The sequence below is a fragment of the Oppia nitens genome, unplaced genomic scaffold (genome assembly GCF_028296485.1).
Source record: "Oppia nitens isolate AA-2021 unplaced genomic scaffold, nextdenovo-longstitch-racon4-pilon3 scaffold2_pilon_pilon_pilon, whole genome shotgun sequence".
NCBI classification, from domain to species: domain Eukaryota; kingdom Metazoa; phylum Arthropoda; class Arachnida; order Sarcoptiformes; family Oppiidae; genus Oppia; species Oppia nitens.
This window is the reverse complement of record NW_026533210.1, coordinates 9,968,171-9,985,620: the sequence shown is the minus strand read 5'-3', so window position 1 is coordinate 9,985,620 and position 17,450 is coordinate 9,968,171. Positions and strand designations below refer to the sequence as shown.

Below are 17,450 nucleotides of genomic sequence, written 5' to 3'. Positions count from 1 at the left end.
TGTGAGTGAGTGTGTGTGTGTGTGTGTGTGTGTGTGTGTGTGTGTTAGTTGAATAGACCACTGAAAAATATGGCCATAATATGATTGCCCCCCTCACCCAAACAAAACTTTAAAAATAATTTTCAGAAAAATATATATAAAATAAAATCTATCAAAAAAGTGAAGGTGTAATTGGCATTCATTATATCAATTTTTTTTAGTAGTAGTAGTAGTAGTAGTCCTAAACTTTTTAGACATATATATCAGTGTAGTATAACTATTGTTAGTGTTGTTATTGTTGTAAATGATCACCAATTGATCTAAATATATATATATATCATAGATATCATAATACTGTATCAATAAATATAGTATAATAACAACAAATTGTTTTGACTATTATGAGTAGTAGTAGTAGTAATAGTTTTTTGAGTAGTGAAACCTATACCACTATATAAATACAATGATAATCAAAGTGTCAGTCTATGCTATTGATATACTATACTATAGTATATTAACAAATCTAAACTAATCTATCTATCTATCTATCTCTACAAAAAAAAATATAATATAGTTATTATAGTTTGTCACACACACACACATATAGAAAATATATATAACTTTATCTATATATCTAAATATGTTTGAAACTATTTGAAATAATAATAACAACTTTTTTTTGATTGTTTGTGTTTAGTTTAGTTCAGAGATTATAGTAGTAGACATTTGAATGAATGAAAATCATAACAACACAATTTAGATGTTATATTTTGTGACACTTAATAACACATACATAGATATAAATAACAATATATAAACTTATATGATATATATATATATATATATATATGAAATTGCTTGACATGTTGTTGTTGTTGTTGTATGTTTGCACTAGTAGTACAAAATATAATAGTTAAGTACACATTGTAGTAGCATTTTGTAAATCTAATAATATAACAAATTATAACTTATTTTATATATATATATATATACAGTATATCATATAAGTTTATATTGTTTATTTAGTACTGTATATATACGTACCATGTGTTGGCCAGAAAATTGGATGTACCAGTAGTAGTAGTAGTAGTAGTAGTCAATGGTCATGTAATTTATAATATACATGAGCTCTACAAACAATATATACAGTATATATAAATTTTATATTTATATTACTTACTAATATCCTTTAGTAATAGTATACCATATACTATACTATACTATAGTTTACTAATTAATAATTTTTATTTTTAGAAAATAATTAAAATATTATAGAAAAATAATTGGAAATAAAATTTTTCAATTTTTAATAATTATAATAATAATAATTAATTTTTATTTAGCAAATGAAGCAATTGATTTGAATTACAATAACTCTTTTTGTTTGTAATCCTTATTATTATCAATAATTTTTTTTTAATATCTAAAACATCAAATAATTTGTTTACATAGTATTTATTAAAAACAATTTTTTCATCATTTTTTTATCATCAATAAATTCATTATAGCATTATATGGTAATGAATTAAATAATTTTTGTACAATAACTGAAAAAATTAATAATATAATAATAATTAATTAATTAATTAATAATAATAATAATAATAAAATCATTTTGTTTTAAATATATTTATATATATAATAATAATAATAATATATTATATTAAATATATATATATAGAGTAAAATACCATTAAATGTGTCGTTAAAATTGAAATAATGATACCATTTTTTGTTTGAAATAAAAAACATAGGATTTAATGGCTTACTAATTGATAAAATGTGATGTTTTTTTGTTGTTGTTGTTGTTTGTATAGATTTTTAATGTTTTGTTTGTTTGTTTGTATTTATATATATATATATATAATTTTTTTATAAAATGTTATTATTGTATTACATAGTAGTTTCGCAGTTTTCACATATTTATTTTTAACTTTATTATACAAATAATAATAATAATAATAATAAAACAATAATAAAAAAGTTATTAAATATTTCAATTCGTCGTGTTTTGTATTCAATAATTATCAATAATTTTTTATTTTTTTGATGGAAAAAATGATTTCATATTAAAAAACTTAAATAATAATAATAATAATAAAAATATTTTTGACGATAGGTCTCTCTTTAACTATATATATATAAAATATTTGTATATAAAATCTCAAATATTAAACATTTTGAGTGGATATTTGCACCAATTTTTTTAATAATGTATTTGTCTTATTTAAACTTAAAATTTAATACAAAATATCATCATTAAATCTCGATTATATTACTATTATTATTATATTAAAATATTAAATTATTAAAAATGTTAAAAAATTCAACTAAAAAAATGTTAATTCAATGATACAGTCCTAACAATAGTTTGCTATTTTATGACTCAAAATACAGTTTCAATGTTTAGTTTGAAAGAGACTTGACATACAATTTATAGATATATATTCAATATATATATATCTAAATATTCAAAATTTTTGTATATATATATTATGAGAGACCATTGCATTCATCAAATAATATGATTATATTATTTTTCCACAAAAAAAATAAATAATTATCAACAAAAAAAACAAACAAAAAAAACTGTGAGTTTGTGTGTCTCATACAGTATATGGCACCTAATAATAATCATAATAATAATTATATTTATATAAAAAAAACAATAATGTGTGTCTGGGTGATTTTTGTTTTTTTAGAAAAATTAACATTTATCAATTTTGTATTTTTGTTGTATTAAATTTTGTATTTTTTATACACCATATTAGAAAATATGTGTTTGTATGTACTGGTATAATTCAAATTGTATTTCAAATTTCAATAAACAGATAATAATAATTGTTTAGCAATAAAAAATGTGTTTTAAAAAAAATAATTATTTTAATTTCTATCTATAATATCAATCAATTAACTTATGGTTTGTCACTGGAATGTCAAACATATATTATAAATATTATATATATATATAAAAACCAATTGATAGTAAAAAAGCTAGAATTTTAGACTATAGTGTTATATTTGATAAAAATAAAAACTTGTAATTTCATTGAAACTCTTGTTTGTTTGTCCTAAAAAAACATATTGTATTAGAAAATTATTAAAATATTTTATCAGATGATTTAAAAAAAACAATTCAATTATAAAAACACATTTTAATTTAGTACTATTAATATTATCTGTTTATATCATACACATAAACACACATAAACACATATTTTCATAAATAAGTTTTTTTTCAAATAGTTTTATTACAATACTTATCATTATTATTACTATTATTATTATTATTGAAAAAAACCTTTAAAAAAAATTGTTGGTTGAGATGTTTGTTGAGTTGATTTGATTTTTATTTTTTTGGTGATGAATGGATGATAAATGAATGAATAGTTTTGAATTGAATAGTTGTTTGAATTTCCAGTAATTTTTTTCCGGTCTCTCAATTTTTTTGTTGTTTAATTTTCAATAATAATAATAATAATTAATTTATTTATTATATATATATATATCTCGAGTCTTCAATATAATATTAGTTAGTTGTCTTCACATTTGAAGTTATTGATGACTTTTTTTCCACATTGTTTTATATGTAGTTTTTGTTTGTTTTTTTAATATAGAGATTAGGATTTATTTATATTTTGAGAGATGAAAACATATATATATATATATATTGTTGTTGTTGTTGGTGTGTATGTGTGTGTGTGTGTGTAGGTATGTATGTATCTATGTGTAAATGTGTTTCAAATATGTGTGGTATATGAGGGCTGATGGGAGGGGGTTTTTTGAGGACTATTTACACCAGGAGGGCTGTAGGTCATCGCAACCTAAAACATAGAGAAAGAGAAAAAACAATATATTAAAAATAAATTTATATATGATTAAAAAATATATATTATATTATAGCATAAAAACATATAATATGCAAATAGCATGTGTATATGTATAGTATAAGCAATCATCATTATATGGTAGTCATATACAGTATATATATATATATATATATATACATTGAATTATATAAATAATAATAATAATACATTTTTTTCTATCTATACAAAGTTTGCTACTATTTATTAGTTAGTTATAAACTCTCTCTGTGTGTGTGTATGTTTTGAAAGGTTTAGAGATATTTATAATAAATATATGTATATTACATAATAATAATGCAAACTAACTGCAAACATAAAACGTGACTATTATTTGATTGATTAGAAAAGTTAATTTAGTTTGCCTTTCAATAACAATATCACTATATAAACGGCTACTGTTTGTATGTATGTATGTGTGTGTGTGTGTGCCCAACAAATTTATTTTTCTATATAATTTTTTTGGGGGTATATATATATTTGTAATTACTAGACACACACACACACATATATATATATATATATATATATATATATATATATATATATATAAGTGTTGCCAGGGTTTGCCACTAAACAACTTAGAGATACATACATACATATTGTATCAGTCATATCAATGTATTTATAATAACAACAACAAAAAAAGTGATAGACATAAGTGTGTTGTAAACCCTATGTTGTTAAAGATCATCGGGTTTTAGGGGGGGGAGGAGGTTGTAATACACTAATAATGTAAGTGTAATATCTGATGACAGGGCCAAGACATATAGCATTTTTAATACTTGTAATATACAACAGTATATTTAATATTAAATATATATATATATATATATATATATATTGTTGTGTATACTTGTATAGTACAGAATATGTTATTGTAATTGAATAGTCAAAAAAATAAGCTAACGGCACAAACCATATACAGTATAGTATATTATATATATATATATATATATAGAAAAGTTAGCAAAACTAAGGGCATAAATGATGTATTGTGACAAAGAAATTGAATTTAGGCCTCAATTATTGTTGAATTTATTTCATACACACTTTTTTCAAACATATATACTATATATATATATATAGTTTTGATCTCTGGGTTTACTATATATATACTGTATATACTGGACACAGCCATTACTGATATAATCGACTCTCAAAACATTAATATAATTTAATCTAACATTTTTCGAGAGCAAAGAGAGAGAGAAAAAGAGAGAGAGAGAGAGCAATAATGAGTTGATGTCATCAAGTTTTTAAAAATACACTAAAACTTATTTTATTTTATTATTATTTTTTTTTGGCTACACAATACTTTAGTGTATAATATGTGTATAGTCTAAATGTGTTAGCCTAAGCTAACTGTCCAAAAAAATATTTTTATTATTATATATATATAAAAGGTATTTGAGTGTAAACTAAAAATAATAATACAATAATACAATAATGCTTAGTATAACACATTCCTTATTTATATACTTATATATATTATCAATACATTACATAACATCTATAAAAAACAAAAATATTTATTTATTTATTTTTTGGTCAACTGTTGATGGATTTTGTTGCTATTATTTTAAAGTTTATTTTTTTTAATAATAACAATAGATTCTCAAACTTTATATTAAAGTCAATGGCAATATTCACGTCATATAAAATATTGAGAAATTTAAAAAAAAAATTATATTAAAGGCTATTATTTTGATAAAATCATTTTGATTAAGAAATAGTAATTAAAGCCCAATTAAAAGTCAATATAACTTATAAACAAATCTATAATATTTAAAAATAATTATAATAGAAAAATATGACATTTTAGGTCAATTCAATTATAAAAAAATAAGTGATTAAACTCAAAATACACACACATATACAGTATATACACACACAATATATAACCTAATCAATACATATACAGTATATATATATATATATATATATGACTACAGTATTACACATATTATTAACCAACAAAAAAAAGTTTAATTAAATAAAAATATTTATAAAAAAAATAATTGACATTATTTTCAACAACAAAAATTAAAGCTCACCTCAGATCGACATTTATTTATTTTATTTTTATTTATTTTTGAAGCACAATATTATTATTATTACATTATTATCAAATAATTTTTGTTTTCAGAGAAATACAGTATTCAAATAATTACACAATCAATAAAAAATGATTTTTTTAAATATATATATTTATATAATGTTTTGTTTTATTATTATTAATTATTAATTATTAATTTTCATTTTATATAACATTTTTTTTTAAATTAAAAAATGTGATGTCAGGAGTGTATAACACTTTTTGTTTGTTTTGTTTTGTTTTGTTTGTCTCTCAAAGAGGTGAGACCTGATGCATACCGGTCTCATACATGCCTCCTGAACTGCCATCTGAGGAATAGCCTCCGTGCCTATGGGCCTATAATTATTAAAAAAGGGGCGAAAGAGGGAATGGTAGATATAGTTTTTTGTTTGTTTGTTTGAATTTATTTGAATATATGGTTTGAATATTTATGACATTTAATTGTTATCTTATCTCTATCTCATTAAAAAAAATAGCCATCATTTTATACTGTCTGTTATACATCAATGATATATACAGGTGCTATACTATTCAAAATTTTACCAATGGTGATACTACTACTACTACTACTACTAATGATAATATAACCTAGATAAACTAAACTTAACAAATTATAATTTTGCTGCCTATTAAAATTATAACTATATTAAAATAAAATTTTTAAACAAAAAAAAATCATTAAACCTAAATAATTCAATTATAGACATATTTTTAGACATAATTAATTGGGAACTTTTTTCCCACTAAATTAATTGAAACTAAAAAAAAAATTTAATATTATAATTGACGTTAAAAAAAAGTTTAGTTAGTTTATGTTAGTTGACAGTAATGGCTGTATTATACAAGTAAACTACTAATACTACTACTACTACTGCTAATTGTTTGTATTGTTTTGTTGTTTGAGGTATGCCTTTACCTGACTTCCATAATCACCATTCATAGACCATCCATCCTGTGAGCTACCGGGTGGTGGCGGCGGACTCATTATATTCCCTGAGCCCTGTGATGATGGCGTTAAACCGTATGGGGACGAACCAGCTATACATATACCATATGAAAATATATATATAGATATAATAGGGATACGTATATATTTTGATTGATTTTTGATTTTTTTTTATTATAGAGGCAATGTCTACCATTACTTATATATATATATATAGATAGATAGATATAAATTTTGTGATAACACACACACACACACACATACACACAACAGTTATGACCAACAAATAAAACAGACAAACTTTTATTATATATATATAATTACTCGATAGAGAAAAAAAATGTCATTCAATTGATTTAATAAACAAAAAAAAACATTGAAATAAAATATTGAAATTACAAAACAAATATACAGTATATATCAATATATTATATAACCAAAAAAAACTATTTATCGCTAAAGAAAATTATTGGCAAATAAATCCAATGCGAAAAATAAAAATGTTTAGCTATTATTTAATTGTATTTATTATCTATAAAAAAAAAGTTTGGGCCTAAAAGTAATGGCTAGTGTGTGAGTGTGAGTGTGTGTATGTCAATAGGTTTGATGTATTAACGTTGAGTCCATTTCTCTAAATGTCAACTCAACTGTAGATAAATGAGATACCCTTTTTTGCTTAAGAGTGTGTTTGTGGGGGAGGGAGGGAGGGGAGGAAATGGTGTGATGGAGAGAGACTTATATTTTTTGAGAGGACATGGAGTTAGAGAGAGAAAGAGAGAGAGAGAGATATTAAGCAAATGGCATCGCAAATGTATTAAGAGATGGTTTATTGTATTGCAATCTACTTGTATAGTACAGTATGTATGGATGTATAGATGGGTTATATCACAGTAAAAGACAAGTAATATCGGGAACCGATAAGAGATTGTTTGTGCCATTAAAATATTGGGACACAAATGCTTGCATTGCATCACATAATTGTTGTCAACAACTAAAATAAAACATATAAAAAAAACTATTGACTACTAATACAACTAAAATTTTTGTTGTTGTTGTCGTCTCTGTCGATAGAAAATTGTTTTTTCTTATTGTTTTATATATATATTATTGAATGACTACTACTTTAATAGTTAGTTATTATATACTGTTACTGTATATATATATATATATAGGATATATCTATGATTTTATTTTGCAATGCCATACAATTTATTAATAGTAAACTCATTTTGCAAAGTAGTTGTTTATATACAGTATATATATATAGTATATACTATATGTGTGTCCTAACAATAGCCATTTGCCTCAATTGAATAAACTATTGTCAACAATATAACTAACAAACAAACAAATAATAGACAGAGAAAAAAAATCAAATTCAATCTTAAAGTCCAGAGAAAAAAATAAATAACAATTGCTTATAAACAAAGAGAAACAAAAAACAATATATTTTTTAAAAAAAATTGTTGAAAAAAGTTTATCTCATTTTTTTTGTGTATTGACTTTCAAAACCCATAGCAATCCTTTTATTTATTAAATATATTATACACACAGTATGTGAATCTCTTATTATTATTATTATTATTATTATTAGTATAAGTATACTAATATTTATAATAGTAATTACTATAATAGTATAAAACAGTATTATTATTATTGTTATGAAAAATATTATATATATATATATATCTAGTTGTCTCTCATCATATCATATATATATGAAAGACACAAACAATTGCACACAAAAATACAGTACAATTATTTTGATTAAATTCACTACAATTATTGAAACACACACACACAGAAACATAGAAAAATAAGCCCAAAAATATATATATATAAAATATTAACTATATATATATATATAAATAATATATATTATAGCAATAAATTAATGTCTATTTAGGAAAATTGTGTCCAATAGTTTAGATTAAAAAAAAGTCATTGTATTGTACAGAGTATATCATCATATTATATACTGTAATACATAAACAGTATATATATAATCATTTTTTTGTTATCTAACCAAACTATATATATATATGATATATATATAAAATAATAATAATAATAATACTGTAGTTAACCGGTTTAAATAGCAGAGCTAATCATATTTTATCAAATTAATGAATTTTTTAATATATACTGTATATAAAATATAATATAAAAAGCTTTAAAACTATTTAGTTTTTATTATTATTATTATTATATTCTTCAATGAACTAGTTTATGATTTCAAAGACACTTTTTTTGTTGTTTGATAATAAATTATTGTTTTTTGTGTGTGTGAATCGTTTCACATATATATATATAAATACAATATAAAAGTACTAATAATAATAATGATAATCATATAAATAATAATAATAAAAAATAATACTAAGACTGAGACACACATATATATAAATGTATTAAATATATATAAAATTAAAGTCAAAGTGAGAAAAAAATAAAAATAATAGTTGGGGTAAATGAGTTGATACCCTACTATTTAAACACATCATATTATATATAACTTATAATATATATTATATATAAGTGTATATAAAATCTAAGGCCTATATATAAATACCGATATATATATAAAATGAAAGTGAAAATGAGATTTGCTTTTAACATATATATATAACATAACATTACATTACATAACATAACACACATAAGTAAAATAGCTTTGACTTTCCGAGTTTTATCTTTTCAATACAGACTCTCAAACTTTCTCTCTCTATAATAATAATAATAATAATAATCATACATAACTGCCTCAAAACTCTAAGTCCAAATTATAGCACCAGCAGCTATAAGGCCGGTGCTCTCACAGCACACACACTTGCATAGCTAGTTGTGTATTAGTTAGCTGACTACTACTACTAGTACTGGTTTGGCATATCTCTATAGTCTATACTAGACTATAGTACGGCTTATATAACATACCATACCGTATATACAGTATATGTTTGTGTTAATGGAAAATAGAGATTATATTATTATTATTATTATTATTATATATATATATATAAAACTATAAGGTCTTTACCAGAAAAACGGCCTAACATTTGTATAGACAATACTAACAACAACAACAATAGTCAGTTCACTTATTTGATATTATTGTCTGACTGCCATCACAATCAGTACATAGCATCCATAGCATAGACCCCATAATTTATGGGCATATATGGCGTATAAAAGCTATTGTAATTGTCAACAACAACAACAAAAAAAAATAAAACAAAAAAAACATACACACAACTAAAAATATTTGCAGACATATACTGTATATTAAGCCCATTGACTAAACATTTAACTCATATATATATATATAAATTATAGAAATATAAAAATACAAATATTACATAAATATATAATATTTTGTTATTGAAGCTATAATAATATCATAGTTTTTTTCCTAGAAAATTAGTAGTCATATATTTTTTGTTGTCCCAAAACTATAAACTTTAGAAAATAAATATATTGTTATTATTTTTTCCTCCCCCAAAAAAAAAATATAATCGTATATAAAATTCAATGATAATTATACTAATAAATAATAAATATATGTCTCGTTGAACTAAAACTTTTGAAAATAGTTGTTTATATATATGTCTATACTGTTTGAATGTATAACTAAATCAAGTTTCTTATATTATCAATATATATATAAAATAAATAAATTAAAAACAAAAAAAAAATAACATTTTTCAAAAAATTAAGTAATTAAATTAAACGAATTTTGCACAAAAAAAATATTAAAACAAAATAATAATAATAATCATAAATTTTCGTTTAAGCTAAAAGCTAACCAACAAAAAAATAAATAAATAAATGTCAATCATTAATAAATTAAATTTGTCATTGAAAATAACAACAACAACAACAAAATGAATTGTTTTATACTAACAATAATAATAATAATATTGATAATAAATAAATATAAATATATATATTGTTTATGATTGACAGGGATTACCACTACGTGGATAGGGATCTGATAGATGAAGTAATAAGAGAAGGCCACTACCGCTGAGACATAATTCAAATATTTATGTATTGTTTTTATCTCTGTCTCTCTCTCTCTCTCTCTCTCTCTCTCTCTCTCTCTCTATCCATATATATTTAAGGCATGATCTATAAGACATGTGTTTGATATTTACAACTACAACAACACAACTATAACTTAACAGCTACTACATCATCATATATGAAGAAAATATATGATATATACATACATACAAAAAAAACTAATAAATATAATAAAATGCTATTTTTAATGGCTTTCAATGTCAATAAAATATATATATATATAAATAAATATTTAAAAAGCCAACAAAACACACAAATATTTTGAGAGAGAGAGAGAGAAAGAGAGAGAGAGAGAGAGAGAGAGAGAAAAAGAGAGAATCTTAGCGCAAAATTGGAGGTCAATACAAATTTTTGTATACATATATCTATCTATATATTATTTATATATATATTGACACTAATATAGTCGTCTATCAACTATCGCTTAAAATATGATATTAATCAATAAAATGTCATTTAAAATATGATATATATAGTAGATATTGAGTATTAAGTGTGTGTGTGTGAGTGTGTATGTGATTGAGACAAGTGAGTGGCAAACATGATAAATGTAAATCAAGTGTTTTATATAAAACATGTATATATAATATCTCAATATATATATATAGGCAATGATTAACTTAATAATACTATCAAATACTAACAGTACTAATGCCTAATAATAATATTAAAATAATTTTATTTTAAAAAAAATGACAAATAAGTGTCACAATTAATTACCAGCTTTTTTGGCGGCGTATAGATTGGCTTCTTCTTGAGCTTTGCCGATGTTTTTCTTATACCTAATTCTCTTGTTTCCAAACCAATTGGATACCTGTCCACCAAAAAAACAACAACAATATTATTATTTATGTTTATATAAAGTATTTATAATCAAATTAAAATTCAACTACCGGTAAATATCAAATTAACAAAAAAATAATTATTATTATTAACCCCACATAAAAAACTACATGACGTGTGTGTGTGTGTCATATCTTTAGTTATCAAAATGTTTTTGTATTATTTAAATAAAAAATTTAAGACAATTTTTTTTAAAAAAGACAATAACACACACACATACACACACACACACACACACACCTACATACATACATACATACATACATACATACATACATACATACATACATACATACATACATACATACATACATACATACATACATACATACATACATACATACATACATACATACATACATACATACATACATACATACATACATACATACATACATACATACATACATACATACATACATACATACATACATACATACATACATACATACATACATACATACATACATACATACATACATACATACATACATACATACATACATACATACATACATACATACATACATACATACATACATACATACATACATACATACATACATACATACATACATACATACATACATACATACATACATACATACATACATACATACATACATACATACATACATACATACATACATACATACATACATACATACATACATACATACATACATACATACATACATACATACATACATACATACATACATACATACACACACACATACACACACACACACACACACACACACATACATACATACATACATACAAACACACACATTATCTGTTAAGTAGTTGTCAACTAATTACTGGCCATTTGGAGGGTTTTTTTGTGGGGGGATTTAACAACAAATAATTTGTTAGATAACAACTAAGATTATGATTGAGATTAAGATTAAAAGTGATTAACAGATTATCATCGGTTAATGACTACAACTTACTTGAGATACAGTAATACTACACTTTCGGGCTAACTCTTCCTTGGCTTCTTCACTCGGATACGGATTACTCAAATGTGAATAAAAATATTCATTTAATATTTCTGTCGCCTGTTTGCTAAAGTTTCGCCGTTTTCTCCTATTTTTTAATAATTAAACAAAAAATAAAACATTAATATACACCAAATATATATATATAAATAAAATATTTTAGGAAAATTTATTTAATAAATTAATAAAAATAATAATAATAAACATTCATAATATGAAATATTTACTGTATAGTTGTTTAAATTCACTAATAGTAATACTATAGAGTAGACTATAGAGTATCTAGAAATTGATTATTATTATTATTATTATTGTATAATTATATAATGATAAAATCAATATTATTAATTAATTAATTAATTAACTAAACAAAAATCCTAGCGATTTTATAAACTAGTGATGTTTGAAAATTAATTGAACTTAAATTATACGTAAAATCAATCAATATATGTGTGTTTTCTCTCATTTAAGATTTATTAAAGTGTTTAACAATTTATCTATTATATAAAATATAATGATAATTTTTTTTTTGGTGGTTTGTTTGTTATTTATACAAAAATCAAATACCGTTTTTAACTAAAACAACAAATTTCTAAAAATCTATTACTAAAATCTCTGAAATGTTATATTAAAGAGAGAGAGAGATTAAGAGGATATCGGGGATCAATGATCAGAATAATGAGGATATGTATCATTAAATTATATGTTTATGACGACCACTAGTTTAAGTAATGTTAATATATATATATCTAAAGGGTATACTACTAGACCATTAGACACATAGACAACACACATACCTGGCATCCAAAAACCTGGACCTGAGGATCATAACAGCTTCACAGGTGCTTTGTTTGAGCTGTACTTGAATTGAATTAAACTTTTTATGTATGATTTGGACCATCCGTTCAATTTCTTTGGGTGTTATCGGACGCGTCCGACTCTGTTCTCGTAACAGATTCATTACATGTGTTGTAAACTCATTGCAGGCCTACAATTGAAAATAAAAAAAAATCAAAATAAATATTAAATACAAAAATTTAATTAATTAATTAAATACTATTGTAAACACACATAAGGTGTGTCATAATTAAATAGTTAAATAACATAAATAATTTAAAAATAATTTATAACTAATACACATTGATTTACACGAATTTTCGTTAAACTTTTAATAATAATATTAAAACAATAAATTTACATAAAAATTAAATATATTTAAAAGTTTTAATATATATATATATATATATAGTTTATTAATAATATTATTTTTAAGATAATTGTAAATTTAGTAGTAGTAATAATTTAGTAAATTTACATGGGTAAAAATATATACAAATAATGCCATAGATGGCGCATAGTGTATCACACTTAACATTATTCAATGTAAAATTTTTAAGTGAAAGTTTAACCAAAATAAAATAAAATTATGTAATTTATTTTTTGTGTTAAATTTTAATATTTGTTAAATTTAATTAAATATAAAATTAATACCTGATATATTTTATTTTTTAAAAAAAACATAAAAATTCATAATTTTGTATAGCATTGTGTACTGTTATAATTGTGTACTAAATATATAAATAATTGCAATTAATAATATATATATTATAAATAAAGTTGTATAATATTTGAATATATTGTATTAATAATAAAATAATATAAACTTATCGACGATAGTATAAGATATATATATATAATATATCATATATTATATCATATAATTAAGATCATTATATTGCATATAGCAATTGTATCATCAAATTATACATAATATGATGTGTTTAAAGATAGATAGATAGACACAAATCAAGTGAAATAGTAGTCGGATTTTCAAAATTATATGTATATGTGTTTTTGGATAGTGTTATCTCTATGGGCTTATGGTGTGCTAATTATTAGCAAATGTTTGGCCATTTTCACTGCATCTATGAAAAGTGAGTGTTAGTAGTAGTAGTAGTAGTAGTAGTAGTAGTAGTCTAGTGTAGTGTCAGATTGAAGGCACAGACACATACATACACACCAACCAAACCAAACACAATATATACCGATCCATCAAATGGATGATCCGTTTAAGTGAGACTTAGATGACATCATAGTCTCTCTCTCTCTAATATATATTTGTATATATAGTTTTTTTTTCTCTCTCTCTCTCCAGTTATGAAACAAAATTAAACACATTATTGACGACTAAATACAGTATATATATTTAATATAAGAAACAAAATTATTATATTATATGAAACAATGATTTACACCAATAAACTAACAGAAAATACATTATATATATATATATATTTTCAACAAATATTAGTTGCCCTCCAATATATATATATGATATATACTGTAATACATATTGCAGCAGAAAACTCCTGTAAACTATATATATATATATATATATAACTAACTAAATATAATAAGTTTAATATAATATATAAATGTTTGGTATTTTTGTATTAAAAGAAATTTATATAATATTTCAAAAAATAGAGAGAGAGAGAAAAGATAACATCTGTTGTGTTTATATGTGTGTTTCAAAACTCTATTGTTTCTGTTATTACATAACATTTTTCTCATCACTATTTCACTCAACTATTCTCTCTCTCTCTCTCTCTCTCTCTCTCTCTCCTATGTAGGATTCAAACCTGGCTTATACTCAATCAGGTTTGGCTATATATATTGCTGTACAGTATTATATATATATATAAGGGAGAGTGATATACAAGGGAGATGGGGGTCGTCAATGTATAGGGGCAGGCATTCTTATATTAAATGCAATATAACATATACAGTATACATATATACTGTATATATATATATGTAAAGTACAGTACAAAGAAAAATATAAAATACATAGAAAACTATGAACTTTTCATATTATGTATGAGTTTTGATGTGTGTGTGTGATGGCCGACACAAACCTATGAAAAGTAGGAAAGAGAGAGAGAGAGAGAGAGAGAGAGAGAGCGGACTCATACAGTGAGAGTGAGTATGAAAGTTGAGGGATAGTTAGATAGAGATAGAAAGATAGATGCCTTTACTCAAGCTATACACACTGTATCTATATATTATATGACAGTCTATATGGTGGGCCCAACCATATACTGTATATAAATATATATTTTGCTGGCACTTTGCCTGTTTATAACCTTGATTTTTTCAACAAAAAAAAATAAATACTAAAAAAATTATACTATATTATGCATGAATTATGCATTATCTGTCTATCTATCAATCCTATCTATATATGATTTTATTTAACTATTTTAATTTACAGTACAAAAAAACAACCTACCCTTACATAATATATATTATATACTGTATATATCTCCTAAAAATTAATCGCACTAACACTTTATCCTATATTGAATATATAATCTCATCTCTTAATGTATACATATATACAATACACAGAGTATTTTTATTGAAAATTTCAATAAAATATTTTTAAGACTACTTTTATTTATGTAATTTATATATATACAAAAAAATATAATGCTTTTTTAAAAAATAGACATAGATCAACCTAGCTAATTATTAATTATCATAAATAATTAATAAAATTTATAATAGTTTAACAAAATAATAAGCCATGTCCTAATTTAAAAAATATAATAATAAATCATTTAAAAACTAAACGTATTATATGTGAAACAATAATATAATTTCTGATTTATTTGTGATATAATAAGTTTTGAATTTTTTTTAAAAAAAAGTATGAATTCATATATAATAAAATATCTTATTATTATTTAAAAAATAAAAATAAATATTATTCAGTGTTAAACATGACGTTTATTTGGATGAACGGCACAAATATAACAATTTATATAAATGTTTATAAACTGAATAGTAGTATAAAACAATAGTAAAATCCGTTTATATAACAAAAAAAGACATTGTTTTTGAATATGACTTATTGACTACTCTTTTAAAATAATACAATACAATATATTTTGCTCATTAATTAGGGCCCTCTCTCTCTCTCTCTCTCTCTCTCTCTCTCTCTCTCTGAATACTCATATAAATGGTAGACTCATAATAATTATCCGTACAATTAAAATAGCACAATGAATATGAATAATAATACCAAATTTTTCATATAATATACATATAAATGATAAATATACATATATGAAAAATTTACAGCTAAAATAACAATTAGTATATGTTAGTGTATATATTAGGGTACAAAAATTTTGTTAATATAATAATAATACTAAAAAATGCCATTTTTAAAAACACCATTATGTCAGTGTTAAATATAAATTGATAAAACTTTTTATAAGCAATAATAAAAGTAAAATAAATACAATATATATATATAAATTAAATTATATAGAGAGCTAACCAAAAAAAATGTTGTCTAATTTTATCAACAAATTTATGACCACATTTAAGAAATTAAAAACAAAAAACAAAACATTTCTACTCTACTCTCTCTCTCTCTCTCACTCTCTCACTGATTGTATGAATATATTTAAAGTCAAGTTTGAAGTCACGAACAATTGATTGATTGAATGGTTAGTTTATGTAATGTCTTGAATAAAATAAAATAAAATGAAAAAAAGTTTTTACTCAGAAATGAAATGAGAAGAGAGAGAGAGAGAGAGAGAGAGAGAGAGAGAGAGAGA

The 17,450-nt window shown here is 22.5% G+C and overlaps 1 protein-coding gene across 3 annotated transcripts in view; it reads right to left on the bottom strand.

Moving 5' to 3' along the window:
• Positions 1 to 3,629: 3,629 nt before the first annotated feature.
• LOC128956294 (homeobox protein extradenticle-like) overlaps positions 3,630 to 17,450 on the bottom strand; it is a 149,685-nt gene continuing 135,864 nt past the window's right edge. For 2 of the 3 annotated variants that reach the window (XM_054301990.1, XM_054301989.1), the window contains exons 4-8: positions 13,617 to 13,807; positions 12,772 to 12,907; positions 11,693 to 11,786; positions 6,860 to 6,981; positions 6,115 to 6,279 (exon numbers count right to left, since the gene is read on the bottom strand). In XM_054301990.1, coding sequence (XP_054157965.1) covers positions 6,196 to 6,279; positions 6,860 to 6,981; positions 11,693 to 11,786; positions 12,772 to 12,907; positions 13,617 to 13,807 — 627 coding nt within the window. In that variant the 3' untranslated portion in view covers positions 6,115 to 6,195. Of the gene's footprint in view, positions 3,804 to 6,114; positions 6,280 to 6,859; positions 6,982 to 11,692; positions 11,787 to 12,771; positions 12,908 to 13,616; positions 13,808 to 17,450 lie in introns of those variants that run through there. The other variant, XM_054301991.1, reaches the window with a different exon arrangement.